This window comes from Lepisosteus platostomus, chromosome 12, assembly GCF_059453375.1.
Source record: "Lepisosteus platostomus isolate fLepPlt1 chromosome 12, fLepPlt1.hap1, whole genome shotgun sequence".
Taxonomy (NCBI): Eukaryota; Metazoa; Chordata; class Actinopteri; order Semionotiformes; family Lepisosteidae; genus Lepisosteus; species Lepisosteus platostomus.
In genome coordinates, this window is record NC_142622.1 from 8,436,860 (window position 1) to 8,451,383 (window position 14,524).

Here is a 14,524-nt window from a genome sequence, read left to right on the forward strand (position 1 = left end):
TGTCAACCAGCCTCTTCTTCCCATCCGCCTCAGGGTGTGCCGAGGGTGTGATCGACCTGGTGTTCGTGATCGATGGCTCCAAGAGCTTGGGCCCCACGAACTTCGAACTGGTGAAGCAGTTCGTCGCCGGGATCGTGGGCTCCCTGGACGTCTCCCCAGCGGCGGCCCGAGTGGGGCTGCTGCAGTACTCCACCAAGGTGCGCACGGAGTTCACCCTGGGCCAGCACCGCTCCGGCCAGGAGGTGAAGGAGGCCGTGTCCCGGGTCAGCTACATGGGCCGGGGCTCCATGACGGGCAGAGCCCTGCGCCACATGTTTGAGAACAGCTTCTCCACCCGAGAGGGGGCGCGGCCGGCGTCGGCACAGGTGCCCAAAGTCAGCATCGTCTTCACAGACGGGCGCTCGCAGGATGACGTCTCGGAATGGGCGGCCAAAGCACAGGAAGCCGGTAACGTCTGGTCGGCATGAGCTTTTCAACAGCTTTTCTACAGATAGCATAACGTCTGCAGAATTATTAATGTTTTCTAACAAAACTTTGCTGGGTTCAGACTACTTGCAGGATTACAATGACTTTCCAATAGCTAGCGCTGTGGCCTCACAGCTCCTGTGCGTCTAAGCCATCAAGGTTACAAGGCCAGAGAGGGGCCTTACCACGGCCCTACTCTCCCTCAGCATGTACACCAACGACAGGAGGCGCTTCTTTACCCAGGGGGCTGTGGGAGTGTGGGACCAGCTGCCCAGCTGTGTGGTTGAAGCCGATTATCCCTGGCTTCTTGCAAGAAAAAGCTGGATGAGATCCTTCCATCAGAACAGGGGACACATTGTGCAAAGGGTTGTGGCAGTATGGACAAGTGACCCCGCCATGTTGTTGTTGCCAATACCAGTTCATGAAACGGCTGGCCAGGATCCCAGCATTGTTGAGCTCCTGACTACCAAATGGGCCAGATGGTCTGAATCCTCCTCTCCTTTGTAACCTTCATGTTCTCGGGTCGGTCTCCCATGCGCTTGCCTGTCCCCTTTAATTTCACCAGGCATCACCATGTACGCAGTAGGAGTTGGCAAGGCCATAGAAGAGGAGCTGAGAGAAATCGCATCGGAGCCCAAGGAGAAGCACCTGTATTATGCGGAAGATTTTGGCCACATGGGTGAAATTGCTGAAAAGCTGAAAGCAAGGATTTGTGAAGGTACCCGTGCATTAAGATGTTAAATGTTAGGTAGCAGGGTTTCTGAAGAACATCAAAGCTAGTGTGTGTCTGAAGTGCTGTTATGCCAAATGAGGCAGAACATAAAGAATTTGTGTGGTGTTTTGAGCTATTGCCCTGACTATGATCTTTCAAACTGAATTTCTTCCACCACTGGTCATTTTAATGTATTAGCTCACACAGGACAAATCTAATTATTTTTTTATTAAGAATTATGGAAAGTAATGAAATCATGACTCATCTTGCTCTATAACTACTGCAACTAAAGAACACAAAACGACATATTTTTAACCATTACAATTTTAAAAAATATTTTGCAAGTTTGTCTTCCATATTCCTTTCCATGTTTTTATTTGGTTTCTTAATGTTGATTTTGTTTTTTTTATTTAACCTGGTAAGTCAATGGTGATCAGATTCTCATTTACAATGACAGCCTTGAGCATTTTACATAAAGCACTTCTCTAAAACACTGTAATAATGCTGTTTTAAAAATCAACACAAATGTTCAGAGGATGCTGAATGGATTATCATCCTGCAGTTTTAAGTTCTGGGGAAAAAAATGCAGTTACTGACAGCTGTTTTTTCAGATAAAAAAAACAAGGTCTGTACATTTGTATCTTTGAGTACTTTTCCATTTGAGATCTCCCGCTTGAAGTTAACGTAATTCTTCTCAAATTCCCAGATTGCTACATACTCTATTTTGCTGCTGAAAACCAGCTTAGCACATGATTTATAGGTGTTCCTGGGGTTCTCAAGAAATGCAGCTCCATTATCTAACAAAATGTTTGTTTCCCCAGTGTCAATCACCCCCGTGTTCTCAGCTGTAGTCCTCTTCTGCCCTCTGCTGGTAAAATATCAAGGCTGAGGGAAAATTGTGCATTTCAGTTACAAACCAATCTTGCGATATTCTGCTGTAATACTAAGTGCTCTTTCTCCGGTTGGCCTAAACATATTTCATTTAAACCTCATTTCTGTTCTCAACTGAATGATACTGCCAGCTATAAAAATATATGTATTCGTAATATTTTCAGTAAGGCATACAGGCATCATGGAAGACCCTGAAATTGTGACTGAAATGTATCCGTTTTAAATCCCATCTCGGGCATCCATCTCTGGGGTTTTCACCCCATAAGATGTGACATAAGTTTCCTCCTATCGGCAGAAGACAATCTGGTCGGGCCTGACCAGTTCTGTCTTCTAAAAGTGTCCCGTTCTACACAGTCCTGGGACAGACTGGCGTCTCCTCTTGGGAGGGCAAGCACACCTGCACTGTCGCGTCTTGGGTATCTACTTGCAGCCAGTGTAAACTGAGTTCTGTAATGTTTGTAGGGTGGTTTTATTTTGTCTGAAGTGTGCTGTTGAGGTAAAAAAAAATACAGTAAAACCAGAATGAGTTCTCTTGCAGGAGTTGGAGAGAGAGGAGAGACTTTGAATGGGGATCCATGCTACATACACCATTATAAACTGCTTTCTTGATCGAGCAGTCCTAAAATATTACTGGTAGCCAGCATTGTATGGGATTGAATCCCGACACTAGGATAAACTGCTTTCTGGAAGCACAGTTTTGCAGTGACAGAGGATCCCCTCTAGTGTAACCTTTATGCTAATTTCTTACTGTTCCTTGGATAACTGCATCTAAAATGAAGCACCCAATTAAAAATGTTAATGATATTAAGATTCACACCAGCAAACTTCAGGATGATTGATAGTATTGAGAAACTATTGCTTTGCCTTCTCTTTTCAATGGGTTGCTTTCAGCACCTCTCAATGTTTTATTTTTGACAGAAAAGCCTTCTGGGGAGGATCAGTGTAAGTGTGACAACTTAATAGCCTTCCAGAACCAGGCCCGTGAGCAAATGCGGAAGCTGACGCAGAGACATATCCTTTAACAGGCAAACAGAGGAATAGGTATCGATTTATTCCTGTTCACCGTATCCCACAAGTAAGTATACTGAGGACTCGGATCTCTAAAGATATTTGCTTAGATTTCAGAAATACACAAGGCAGAGCAGATACTCAATGTGCCTGCAGGCGCCCACATAGAAAACACTTTGCTGACCTGTTCCCATGCAATAGTGCAGACTGACAGACCACAGGTTACCAAGTTTTAGTGCATGAAGCAACAGACTTAGAACACAACCCTGTAAGAAGAGAGCACTTAAGAACAGTATTGCTCTTATGCTTCATTTTTTTGGCCTCAGGGAAGCTGATGTTAGGAGGGAATGAATTGGGGCAAATGGTATGGTCAACCTAAGCTTTATGCCTAATCAAAGTGGGAAATGAAAAACAGAGATGAAGAGCACATGCATGTCTACTTCTCAGTTAGAATTCGAGACTTGAGACTTTAAACTCCTAAAGAGGACAATCAAGATTCAGAAATCAAACCACCTTCCAAAATCTTTGGTACAAGAAAACCAGAGCTGTTTTCTATGAACTTCACATCTTTTGTTACTTAAATTGTATTTTAATTGTTGAAGATGTAAGGTCATCTCCTTAACTCTCTTAATACTGGAGAAGATGATGCAGAGACTGGAATTTTTGGAAAACCGCCTTGGATACAACTAATCCCCAGGAGTAATACAACACTTTTATGCAACATTCAAACATTTCGATGCATTGTCTTGAGAATGTGACCTGCTTACAAGACTTCACGGTTAATCAACTATCCCAGAGATCAAGCTATTTGACAAAAATATGTATACTCCTTAAAGTGCTTTTAGTTATTACAAATTAGCAGGTTTAGGCAACAGCAATGATAAAAGGACTGCATTAACTGCAGCTACTGTAATCCATCTGAAATGTGCTTAAATATATGTAATGTAATTAATATGTGAAATCAATATTGGTACACCTGACAATAAGGAGAAACTCATGACTAATGTATTCCATCCGCACAGGAACCACCAGAATATGTTGGTAGGATAAGTAAAGGCATGTGATTAAATAATGCTGAGGATACTGATCATTTCTTGAAAGTTTTGGGTAATAGTCATTTAACATGCTTAAAAACTGCTTTGTTGATCTAGTAAATGGTTCAGAAACCCCACCTTTCCCAACACTTTGAAGAAGCCTTACAACCCCAAATGGGTAATAATATAAATTCCTCCTCACCATGGTGCTACAATTTTTATCTATATAGACTTGTCCTGAACTTAGTTTACAGCTTAAGCTTCTATTGAAATGTTTCATAGTTTTTGCTCTTAAATGTGGGTTTCCATTGATAGTGAGAATTTCTGAACTATTTTTCATATTGCTATATACAAATAAATATTTTTTTTATATCTACCTGGTGTACTGAGTTCTAACTTATCTAAAAATGCCTGCTTGCTAATTTCTATGTAATTGCCAGTAAAAGTGACAGTATTTAATTATATAAACAGTCTTTAAATCCCCTTTTCTTTCTGTCCTACAAGTGCCCTATTAGCACTTGATCTCACGTCATCAGTTATCCAATTTGGACTGGAATCAAAGATTCCAGTTAAGAACATCACTGGAAATCCACACTCTCCCAAATCAGAACATGGGAAACTAAAGGAATAGTGTGATTACAAAGAGACCAATCTGTCCTGCAGTCTGACCATCTTAGAGTATTTGTAGCAAACTGTACCCAACTTCTTGCACAGAAAGAAACTCACTGTATCCAGAGCTGAAAGGGACTATCCTCATGAAGCATCATCCAATTTGTACCAAACAAAATATTCAGTTTAACAAATCTAAGTCTATCTTGAGTGGCAGCACATTTTTCTCAAATTACCGTTTCAAAATGTAGTTTTTAAATAAAACTCGGCACCTCTTAATCCTACATTAGGATAACTGTTTAATAAAGATGCCTATAAAAAGCTACCTTTTGACATTTTAATTTTTCTGATATGTAATGTGGCCTTTTTACAACCCTCCTAAGCAAACTCCTACTTCAGATATTGGGCATAAAAGAATTAACCGGAGAAGAGCAGATATTAACATCAAATCCAAACCACAATAAAGTTTCTTTCCACTGGTTTTATTTATAACAATTTGGGAAAAGGTGACTTTACTTCTCGCCCTGCTGCTCTGGCATACTTCTGATGATGTCGGAGTCACCTATGAAGAATAAAAGCAAAATTAGGTAAACTGTGACCCAGTGTTTATCCAACTGTTATCTGCTATTATGCACAATAAGTTAAAATCTCTAGCAAAAAAAAGCATTCTAAGGTTTTCAAAAAGTGTACTTTAAAAAATCATGGTTGTATTTTGAAAGAATCATGAAAACAAAAGGACTACATAAAATTTAAAGGATTTTTTTAACATGTAGTGTCCTGTAGTACCTTTTTAAAAGTAAATTATTAAATTATGGTATGCAAATCCACAGCAGTTTATTGCTAAATATATAACTATCGAATATGTCTAGCAAGACTGCACATCTAAATGTAACCAGCAGTACTGAAAACAGAAAAGACACCAAGCCAGTTCTGTGGACACTCTGAAGGTGTTTATATAGCGAATGTCTAGCCCTGATCTGATCACAGACAGACCAAACAGGCGAGAATTATTCGCAGAGAATGGCAATTCCTAATCCAAGTGCAGGTACTGATGAGCTGAAAAATTGCTGAACAATGCTCCTATACTAAATTATTAATTTCATACTTTTAGCCTGTTAAGAGGTTTTGCCAGATTTATATTGGTTTAATCCTTTCTGAATGGCATTTCCATTAGTTGAGAAAGCCTCAACACCAATGAGAAATTTAATCCTCTTTCCTTCTGCTTTAAATTTGCTGCCATCATAACATCAGAGGCATTGGGAATGACAAAACACCTGGTTTAAGAAAATCCAATACCGATATGGCTAAAATTCTAATCAAAATGACAATATAGCCCAGAATTTCTAAATTGCTGCACTGATGGGTGTTGAGCCTACGATAATAGTGCTCTCAAATTATGGAACAGATCTTGTTGGGAAGATTTAAAAAATGAATGCTTTCAAACTTCAGTTTATGATCATATGTTCTTTGAACAGGCTTATAGCACATTTAATACCCTTGATGCATTTCAGCACATTCTAAATGAAGTATATACTTCAATAGCTAAAGTATTGCTGCTAGCTAAAAGCCTCAGCATTCCCACACAGGTCTCATGAGATAGAAAACATGAACTCACCAGGGTCGATGATAGCCAGTGTGCATACTCTGTAGTATTTACCACAGGCTGTGCCAAGTTCAATGTTGTTTCCACTGTAATGATGGACGCCAGTCTTGGCCAACATGGCATAGTACTCAATCTCTGATTTCCTGCAGGGATACAACATTAACATTACAAAACAAGCAAGATTCATGGTAAGAACAAAGCAACTGTAAAAAAAACAGCTCCCTGGGTTCAGTTTTGGCTTTTAAATCTTAGAATAGTGACGTAGAATGGCGTTCATGAAGAATTAAATTACCAAGGCTCAAGCTCTGTGAAGCCACACCAAAAACACTGCAAAAACCTTAAGATCAAGCTTCCTTAAATAACCTCATTAAAGCATTCCAACTTCTGAAGCAACACTATGAGCAGTAATTGAAGTACTAAGAAGATCAACAGGGCAACTCTTTGCTCTACACATCTTATTTTTGCTTTTGTGTGCAAGAAACACAACGACGTGGCCAGCTGTCTGTATTTAGAGCACATCTATCCTCTACCACCATAACTGGTCAGCACTTTCTAGTACAACACCTCTCCCTTTTTTACCTGCTGGAACTTGAGCCCAGCAAGAAAAAAATAATGAGAAGGCTCCACAAGACACAGTTAAATATTAACTGTTAAGAATAAATAAGAACCCCCCCCCCTCCCCATCATCAACTTCAGTTTGACCAGCATTAAAACACAGGAATGGAAACGGACTCCACAGGTCTCAGGCATGTGAGTTTTCAGACTACTACCACTATTCCTGTTCATGCATTCATGCCCTTTTTATATATGTGTCAATGTTAAAACATGACTACAACTAATGACAGTAATGTTGAAAACGACCTACTGCTAATGATCTATATTTGCCTTTCTTACCTGCATTTAACTTTGCTCTATAAATTCAATACCAATGAAAAAGCCAAACCGAAGCCAGATTCCTGGGTTAAACCTAAGTGACTGAGGAAGACTGACAGCCTTCAATCACTACTAGATTTTACCTGAGGGCGGGGCAGTTGTTGGCTAGGATGACCAGCTTGGCTTTGCCCTGGCGGATCATCTTCAGAGTCTGTTTGTACCCCAGCACATATTTACCGCTCTTCATCACCAGCTGGAGCCGGGAGTTGATGGACTCCAGAGACTTTTTCTGTGAGCAGGAAAATGATACATAACGTTCATGAAATCCTCAGGAAATGCAGCAAAGGGACATAAAGGCCATGAGTGAGAGGAAGCCCATCTGCCCCCTGGGTCTATTTCTCTATAGCAGGGGTGTCCAGTGTTTACACTGTGCAGATCATTACTTAAATACTTACCCAACTCATCACTGGCTTAACTGCACCAGGTTAGATTCTCCCAGTTCTTAGGGTGCTGGTCTTTAACAGGGACCTTGAACACCCACAAGGACCAGGACTGGACCTTATACTCTACAGAGTCAGAGGGCTTCTGTTTTTTCCTCCACCTGTGCTCTTAAGCTACCTAACTGAACTCGTCACTGGCCTAAGTGGACAAGATGAAGTTCTTCAAGTAGGGAGGTGCATCGGCTGCAAAGGAACAAGTAAAGGTTTATTCCCTGCTGAAAAGAGAAGGAACAACGTTTCAGCTGTGGAGCCTTCTTCGGGTGCCGGAAGACCCTTCCCATCTGAAGAAGGCTCCACAGCCGAAACGTTGCGTTTCTTTTCTTCTCTCTTCAGCACGGAATAAACCCTTATTTGTTCCTAAGCTGGATATTATTCTAGAGACCACTGAAAGCTGCTGGCCAGCAGCCCCTGAGGTGTCTCGCTCGGCTCCTCGCCAGTACCAGCTGTACTGGGAATGAAGCCCGCTGGAAACCCGCTCTGGGAAGAGGGACACGTTGGTGTGCCCAACCTGCCATCTCCCGAGTGTCCCTGAGAGGTGAGGGAACCAGGGCCCCCGGCAAACACAGGAAGAACATGTACTCTACTGACACTCTCGGACAGCTGAGCTCCGAATCGAACCCAGGGCCCGGAACACTGAGGCCCCAGTAATCAATGTGCTCCTTAAGCCTGACCGCAAGGCATTCCGCGATGATTCAGTAAAAGTACGATGCATTCCGCCAACAAATGACCTAGGTATTTAAACTTCACGCTTAACATGAACAGAATATTAGCACGTCCTTTTTTTCTGGGAATCACTCCTACACTCATAAATATCAAGTACCTTTTGACAAATGTAATTGAGAGATATTACAACAAACCCTTATTAAAGACGTGTAAATAGTAACAACCCATCGGATATCGATTATCCAAAATACGAGCTGGTCACGACATATAACCACACTTATATTTTATTATGTGACAATCTCTATCTTTCCATTAAAAGAACAGGTCCAGAACAAGCAGAAGCAATCCCCTTTACTGAATGTGTGCCTGCAGTCCCAAGGCAGTGTCGGGCACCACCGCAGCTCCGATAGCGAGCAGGCGTGCTCTTCCACAGATACGCAATTAATTGCAAAACATTATGTACTTTCAGTGTTTCAAGCCTTATTAACTCCCCTCGTTATTTCACACTATGTGTTCCACAGTGAAAAAAATAAATTCTAACAGAAAGGACAAACTCCCAATACGTGGCCTAAAGACATCGGCTCCACGTGAAGCGCCAGACATCCCCACCGGCTGCAGCTCTCAAACTCACCGTTTTCTTGGCGGCCACCATTTTCGCGGTTCAGTGCGTTCTGGCCACCCTAAACACAAAACACAAGAGGTAAGAAACTCGTTTTCGCTAAAACGCGGCATCAACCCCTCGGCGGGCTCGAAAATCCATCATAAATTAATAACAAAATCCGGAGCGCAACTTACCGAACTTGCACGTCAAAAATGGCCGCAGAGAGAAAGGAAAGATTTCCCAGCATGCCCAGCCCTTCTGCAGGCTCGCGCCAGCCTCGCGAGAGGGCGAGTCTGAAAGCAGGAAATGGCTCGAGCCACGAGACGTTCCCGACAGGAACTGGGCATCTGATTGGCCAGCATGTCGTGAGTCTCAAAGACGTCAGAGAACGCTTCTTATCCCAAATCCTAACGGAGGCTCAGGGACGCTCTCTGATGTGCATCTGAATTTTACTTTTAACGAAAATTACATAGTCTCTTCGGTTAATGTTGAGGAACAAGTCAAGATGTATTCGATGCTGAGAAGTGAAGAAAAGAAAAAACAGGTTTCGGCTGTGAACAGATTGTTTGTTTAGATTGATGTTTGAGAGTTAATCAGCGAATAGATCCGTGCGTGGAAACGTGCTGTGTATCTGCCGATATTATCAGAGCCAAATACTTGTACAGAAGTGTTCCCAAGTGATTAAGGGAAAAATACATTCCCTTGTGTATAATTACCTTCTGGAATACAAATGTCTTGAATTAAAAAGCCAAGTAATGCACACTTGTAATGTGGACCTTATGTGTCTATTGTATTACCATAGGCTGAAATGACTTTATGTGTTTAATGACTGGAGACGATGGCAGTTAAGAGCATGTTGATCACCTCACAGATCTCTCTGAGAGTCCTCGGATACGTTATTTACATTCATGCCCTAGTGGAGTAGTCATCTTGAGCAAGGTTTCCCAGTCCCGAGGTGCAGACACATTTTCAGCGAAGCTTCATTCTTCATGTCACTCGACAGTGCTTTCACAGCAGTTTTACAGCTTCTCCCAGCTCTGCATGTGCTGCTGTTCCCCACATTTCAGAGACGTATAATAATTGCATTTAGGTAGTGCTTTACATATGAGGGGGCACCCTCTGTATCCAGCACTCCAGTGAAGTAGATGGAATACTTCCTGGGTTGAACAAATCAGACAGGTTGATAGGATGTTCACAGCTCTTTCTTTTCATGGTAGGGGCCTAATAAACCACAAACACATGACCAATAAAGACCTCTGTATGAAGTCTCCATACATTTTGCCCCTTCAAACTAAAGAGTTTCAGTACTTTTGAAATTGGTTCAATTGGCCCAAATGATTACAACTGGATTCCTTCCATCCATTTTCGGCTTTTTCCAAGTCCGGGTCACAGGAGAGACAGCCTGTACAGGACACCAGTCCACCACAGGGCACACACAGACACAAACACACTCACAAAAGGGCCCGTTTTTCCCAAAAGCCAGTTAACCCACCAGTATGTCTTTGGACATCTGGACTGTGGGAAGAACCCATGCAGACAGGAAGAGAACATACAGACTCCACGCAGACAGTACTCCAGGCAGAGAATTGAACCCGGCACCCAAACACTGCAAGGCAGCATGACAACCACTGTGACACAGTGCCACCCAAGAACTGTACTGACCTTATCAAAAATAAAAATAAAAACTTTTGAGTTGTTCTTATCTGTCAGGATTTTCCCGGTATAGACCACACTGTTCCAATACTGTTGGGGGCACTCTTATACAGTATATCCTTTCATTTAGCGGGATACTTGTAAGCAGGTCCTATACTACAGTCCACCAGATGGCGTTATACCGTTTTCAGGTTAGTACACTAAAAAGTGATGATACTCTATTGGGTTGTTGCTCAATAGATTTGTTTTGCATTTGCGTTATGTGAGGTATTAAAAATAAACTGAATAGTGCACTAAAATGCACTGAAATTCTAACTCTTTATTTTCATTAAACAAAAACGTGAGGGTTTTTCAGGTTTTCCTCAATGTGTTCTCAATTTTTTAATTTTAATTTAAGTTCAGTAGGTAGTTACACGTATTTCTTGCTGACTTTGTCGGAATTCTGACCAATACACTCCGAACGGTATTGTCTTTACAGCTTCCCTTGTCTCAGAGAACTCGATTTTGATGTTAAACAGGCTGACAGAAACTGTCTCATGAAAGAGATTTGATATTAAATAGCACGTTATTACGTGACATGGAAAATGGCTGCTTTCAGAACATGACGAAATATAAGAACACGTACACTGATTTTATTCTGCGTTACAGTTGCCAGGAACTAAGGTGGATATGCACAGTACACAGCTCTAACTATATATCCAAAAATATGTTGTTTTTTTTCCTGTCGATTCTGCTGTTTTCCTTGAAGTTGCATTTAAATAAATAAGAAGCCAATTCAAACAGGAAAAAAAATGAAGGAGCCAGATGTTGTTCAGAACAAGACAGGATATTAATAATAACATCACTTTATTAACCCTTTACAAGGTCTTGCATTGAATCTGTCTTTTCACATACTGCAACTTGTGTGTCCATGAGACACACAGACAGGGAGAGAGCAGGGTCAATCATTGTACAGCACCCCTGGAGCAGTTGGGGTTAAGGGCCTTGCTCAGGGGCCCAACAGAGTAGGATTCCTCTGCCAGCTGCAGGATTTGAACCAACAACCTTCTAGCCACAGGTGCAGATCCTTATCCACAGAGCCACCGCATTATAACAAAGTCTTGTATTTATGTGTAGTGTTCCTACCGGCCAGCTCTCACCAAGAAAACAATGTCTGAGCTTTATGGCAATAAAATAGCACCTGTGAACTCTAGGCTGTTCCAAAATTCAGAAAAACTGTTGCAGCAAATTTGACATTAATCATATTTTTTAACAACAGACACAAGATCGCAAGCAGTTAGCCAAAATGAAATAGATGTCATGTATTGCACAGAGGAAATGAAAAAGAATGCCATTTCTAGTGGAACACCACAGCTGGTTTCTCAGAAAATCTGCGGAAATAAATGAGTCCTATAATGTTTGATTTATGTAACAGACTGGGATTTAATAACAACAGTCAGGTTATTTGGGATAACCTAGAAAATAATGAAACCTGTGTCTGCCTGCCTGTATGATATATACTGAAGGGAACGAAAGCAATCATTGTTTTATTTTTACAGCTTAAAAAACATGTTCTATTTTGTTTCCCTTCTTCCATCATGTTCCCCCTCGCTCTCTCTTGCTCTCTGCCATGACGTGCAAAGGGATCTGTTTTCTGCCCATTGCTGCAGTGCACTAATTGTACTGGACAGATGGATCTGACTGCTGGGCTTTAAAGTCTCCTGCTTGTTTGCACTCTTGGTTCACTTCTGTGATCGAAAATGACAGCCTTTGTGCAAAGACAATGAGAGGTATTTGGATGCTAAAAAACTCGGAGCGCCTAGCGTTTCCACACCCAGGTTACTGTCATGTCTGGTTAACATCTGTGCGCTGAGTGCTGCCTCCCGTGAATCCACTCAACAGCCTTTTCGACAGAGCAAATTCCCTGGAAAGGTGCATCTGTCATAAAAAATAACATAGTTGTGGAGCACAAGCTGAAGAGAAATGCCAGCTGTGCATTTATTCTGTGAGAAGTAGGTTTACCTGTTAAGGACCTGATGTGTTTTTCATTCCTTCCTACCACGGAGTTCCTGGAGACCTAGCTTGCTCACTTTGTGAGTTTTTCAGCACAACTCTCAATGCCTGACTCTCCTTAAGTCAGGCATTGAAGACCTGTCCCTCTTCCGTTTGAGAGAGGAGTATTGAGGTGTCCTTGTTGAAGGGGGGGTCCCCTTTGCAGATGGAGCTTGCAGAGCAGCTAAAGGCTTCCCTCACACAGTAGGACAGTGTGTGCTTGTACACACCTAGAGGTATAACTGTATGGTGTGAGAACTGGAACTGAGGAATCACCCCTGGGACAATGGTAACTCATGGGAAAAGGGTGTCAACCTTGCGATTCAAACGACTTTTATACTAAAATGTATGGAGGCTCCTTACAAACTGACACCTGTCAAAACTGTTTGTTTTTCGGTCTGCTTGCACCCTTTGTTGAGTTTCATTTCAGCAGAGTGAAGGCTCGTTAATGAATGAGGGTCGATGACAGTCAACAGCAGGTCCTTGAAAATGTCCACTTGGTGTGAACTGGAGCTGCCTGAGGGACTTGAGGCCTAACGTCTGCTAGGGGTTTGATGGCAACACGACAATCATTTGACACACCAGAGCCCCTCTGCAATCCAAGTGGTGAATGAAGATTGAGCTTTGCATATTATGAAATAAACCATAAGGGACCAATGTTACACTTGCAGCAAATGCAGGGAAAGCAAAAGGCAGGTGGGATTTAGGATCAAGAGGAAGCTCTTTGTTATTTCTAGTTCTATTGACCTCCCCATGGTTGTCAGTCAATAAGACTCATCCCAGGAATCGCGCATGTCTAATCTAATAATAATAATAATAATAATAATTGCTTACACTTATATAGCGCTTTTCCGGACATTCCACCCAAAGCGCTTTACAGGAAATGGGGACCCCCCTCCAACACCACCAGTGCACAGCCCCACTTGGATGGTGTGACTGCAGCCATAGTGCACCAGTACACTCCCCACACACCAGCTCTCAGCGGGGAGGAGAACAGAGTGATGAAGCCAGTTCAGAGATGGGAATTATTAGGAAGCCAGGATTGGTAAAGGTCAGGGGGAAATTTCGCCAGGACACTGGGGTTAAAACCCATACTCTTTTCAAGAAACGCCCGGTTTTAACGGGACTTCGGTTTTACTTCTCATCCAAAGGACGGCACCTTTTTACAGTATAGCGTCCCCGTCATTATACTGGGGCATTAGGACCCACACAGACTGCAGGGTGAGCGCCCCCTGCTGGCCCCACTAACTCCTCTTCCAGCAGCAGCCTTAGTTTTTCCCAGGAGTCTCTATTCCGGGTACAGACCAGGCTCACACCTGCTGAGCTTCAGGGGGCTGCCTGCTGTGAGTTTCAGGGTGACAGACCTGCTGGCAATCTGGTTTCTCAGTGAGAACTAACGCAGAACAACGTGTAAAGACTGGACCTTAAGTATGGAGTTTTGTTTTATCCGGGCATATGTTTGACTTCAGATCAAATAATACTTTTACATTAAAATGATAGGATTGAGAGGATGAATCCAGAATAATTACGCAGTTATTACTTAAGATACACGAGTTGCAACAGTCATCCTGTGAAAAAACTCATTAATAGTGTAATTATTGGTTCAGCCGCGTGATTATGTTCAAATATTGAAAAGTATTGAAAAGTGTAACTACAATGCAGTACCACCAGCAACATGTCACAATGTGGTTACACAAACTTCAAGATATTACACACTTCTAACATAATAATTACATAATCCACTAGCTTATTGGTTATTTGATTTCCATGAAAATACAATACCCTATTTTAAACTGTAAATACCACACAATTACGATCACAGTGTTAATATACTATAAATAATGTACCTGTATTACGAAGAGTGCCCCCTTCTACAATCAC

General features: G+C 42.1%; 2 protein-coding genes and 1 non-coding gene across 6 annotated transcripts in view; 1 reads left to right on the forward strand and 2 right to left on the reverse strand.

Moving 5' to 3' along the window:
- The window catches only part of LOC148651012 (matrilin-2-like), a 26,947-nt gene extending 22,461 nt beyond the window's left edge, over positions 1–4,486 (forward strand). For 3 of the 4 annotated variants that reach the window (XM_088600774.1, XM_088600776.1, XM_088600777.1), the window contains 4 exons: positions 34–447; positions 1,031–1,183; positions 2,987–3,077; positions 3,709–4,486. In XM_088600774.1, coding sequence (XP_088456900.1) covers positions 34–447; positions 1,031–1,183; positions 2,987–3,077; positions 3,709–3,766 — 716 coding nt within the window. In that variant the 3' untranslated portion in view covers positions 3,767–4,486. Of the gene's footprint in view, positions 1–33; positions 448–1,030; positions 1,184–2,986; positions 3,091–3,708 lie in introns of those variants that run through there. The other variant, XM_088600775.1, reaches the window with a different exon arrangement.
- Positions 4,487–5,185: 699 nt separating this feature from the next.
- rpl30 (ribosomal protein L30) lies at positions 5,186–9,260 on the reverse strand. The gene is made up of 5 exons (XM_088600779.1): positions 9,154–9,260; positions 8,990–9,038; positions 7,339–7,484; positions 6,335–6,465; positions 5,186–5,281 (listed from the first exon to the last, which is right to left on the reverse strand). Exons 2-5 carry the CDS (start codon positions 9,008–9,010, stop codon positions 5,232–5,234), a joined length of 348 nt encoding a protein of 115 aa, XP_088456905.1. The 5' UTR covers positions 9,011–9,038; positions 9,154–9,260; the 3' UTR covers positions 5,186–5,231.
- Positions 5,604–5,736, reverse strand: LOC148651014 (small nucleolar RNA SNORA72). The gene has a single exon (XR_015925820.1). It is a non-coding gene; the product is annotated as a small nucleolar RNA SNORA72 (small nucleolar RNA).
- Positions 9,261–14,524: the final 5,264 nt, after the last annotated feature.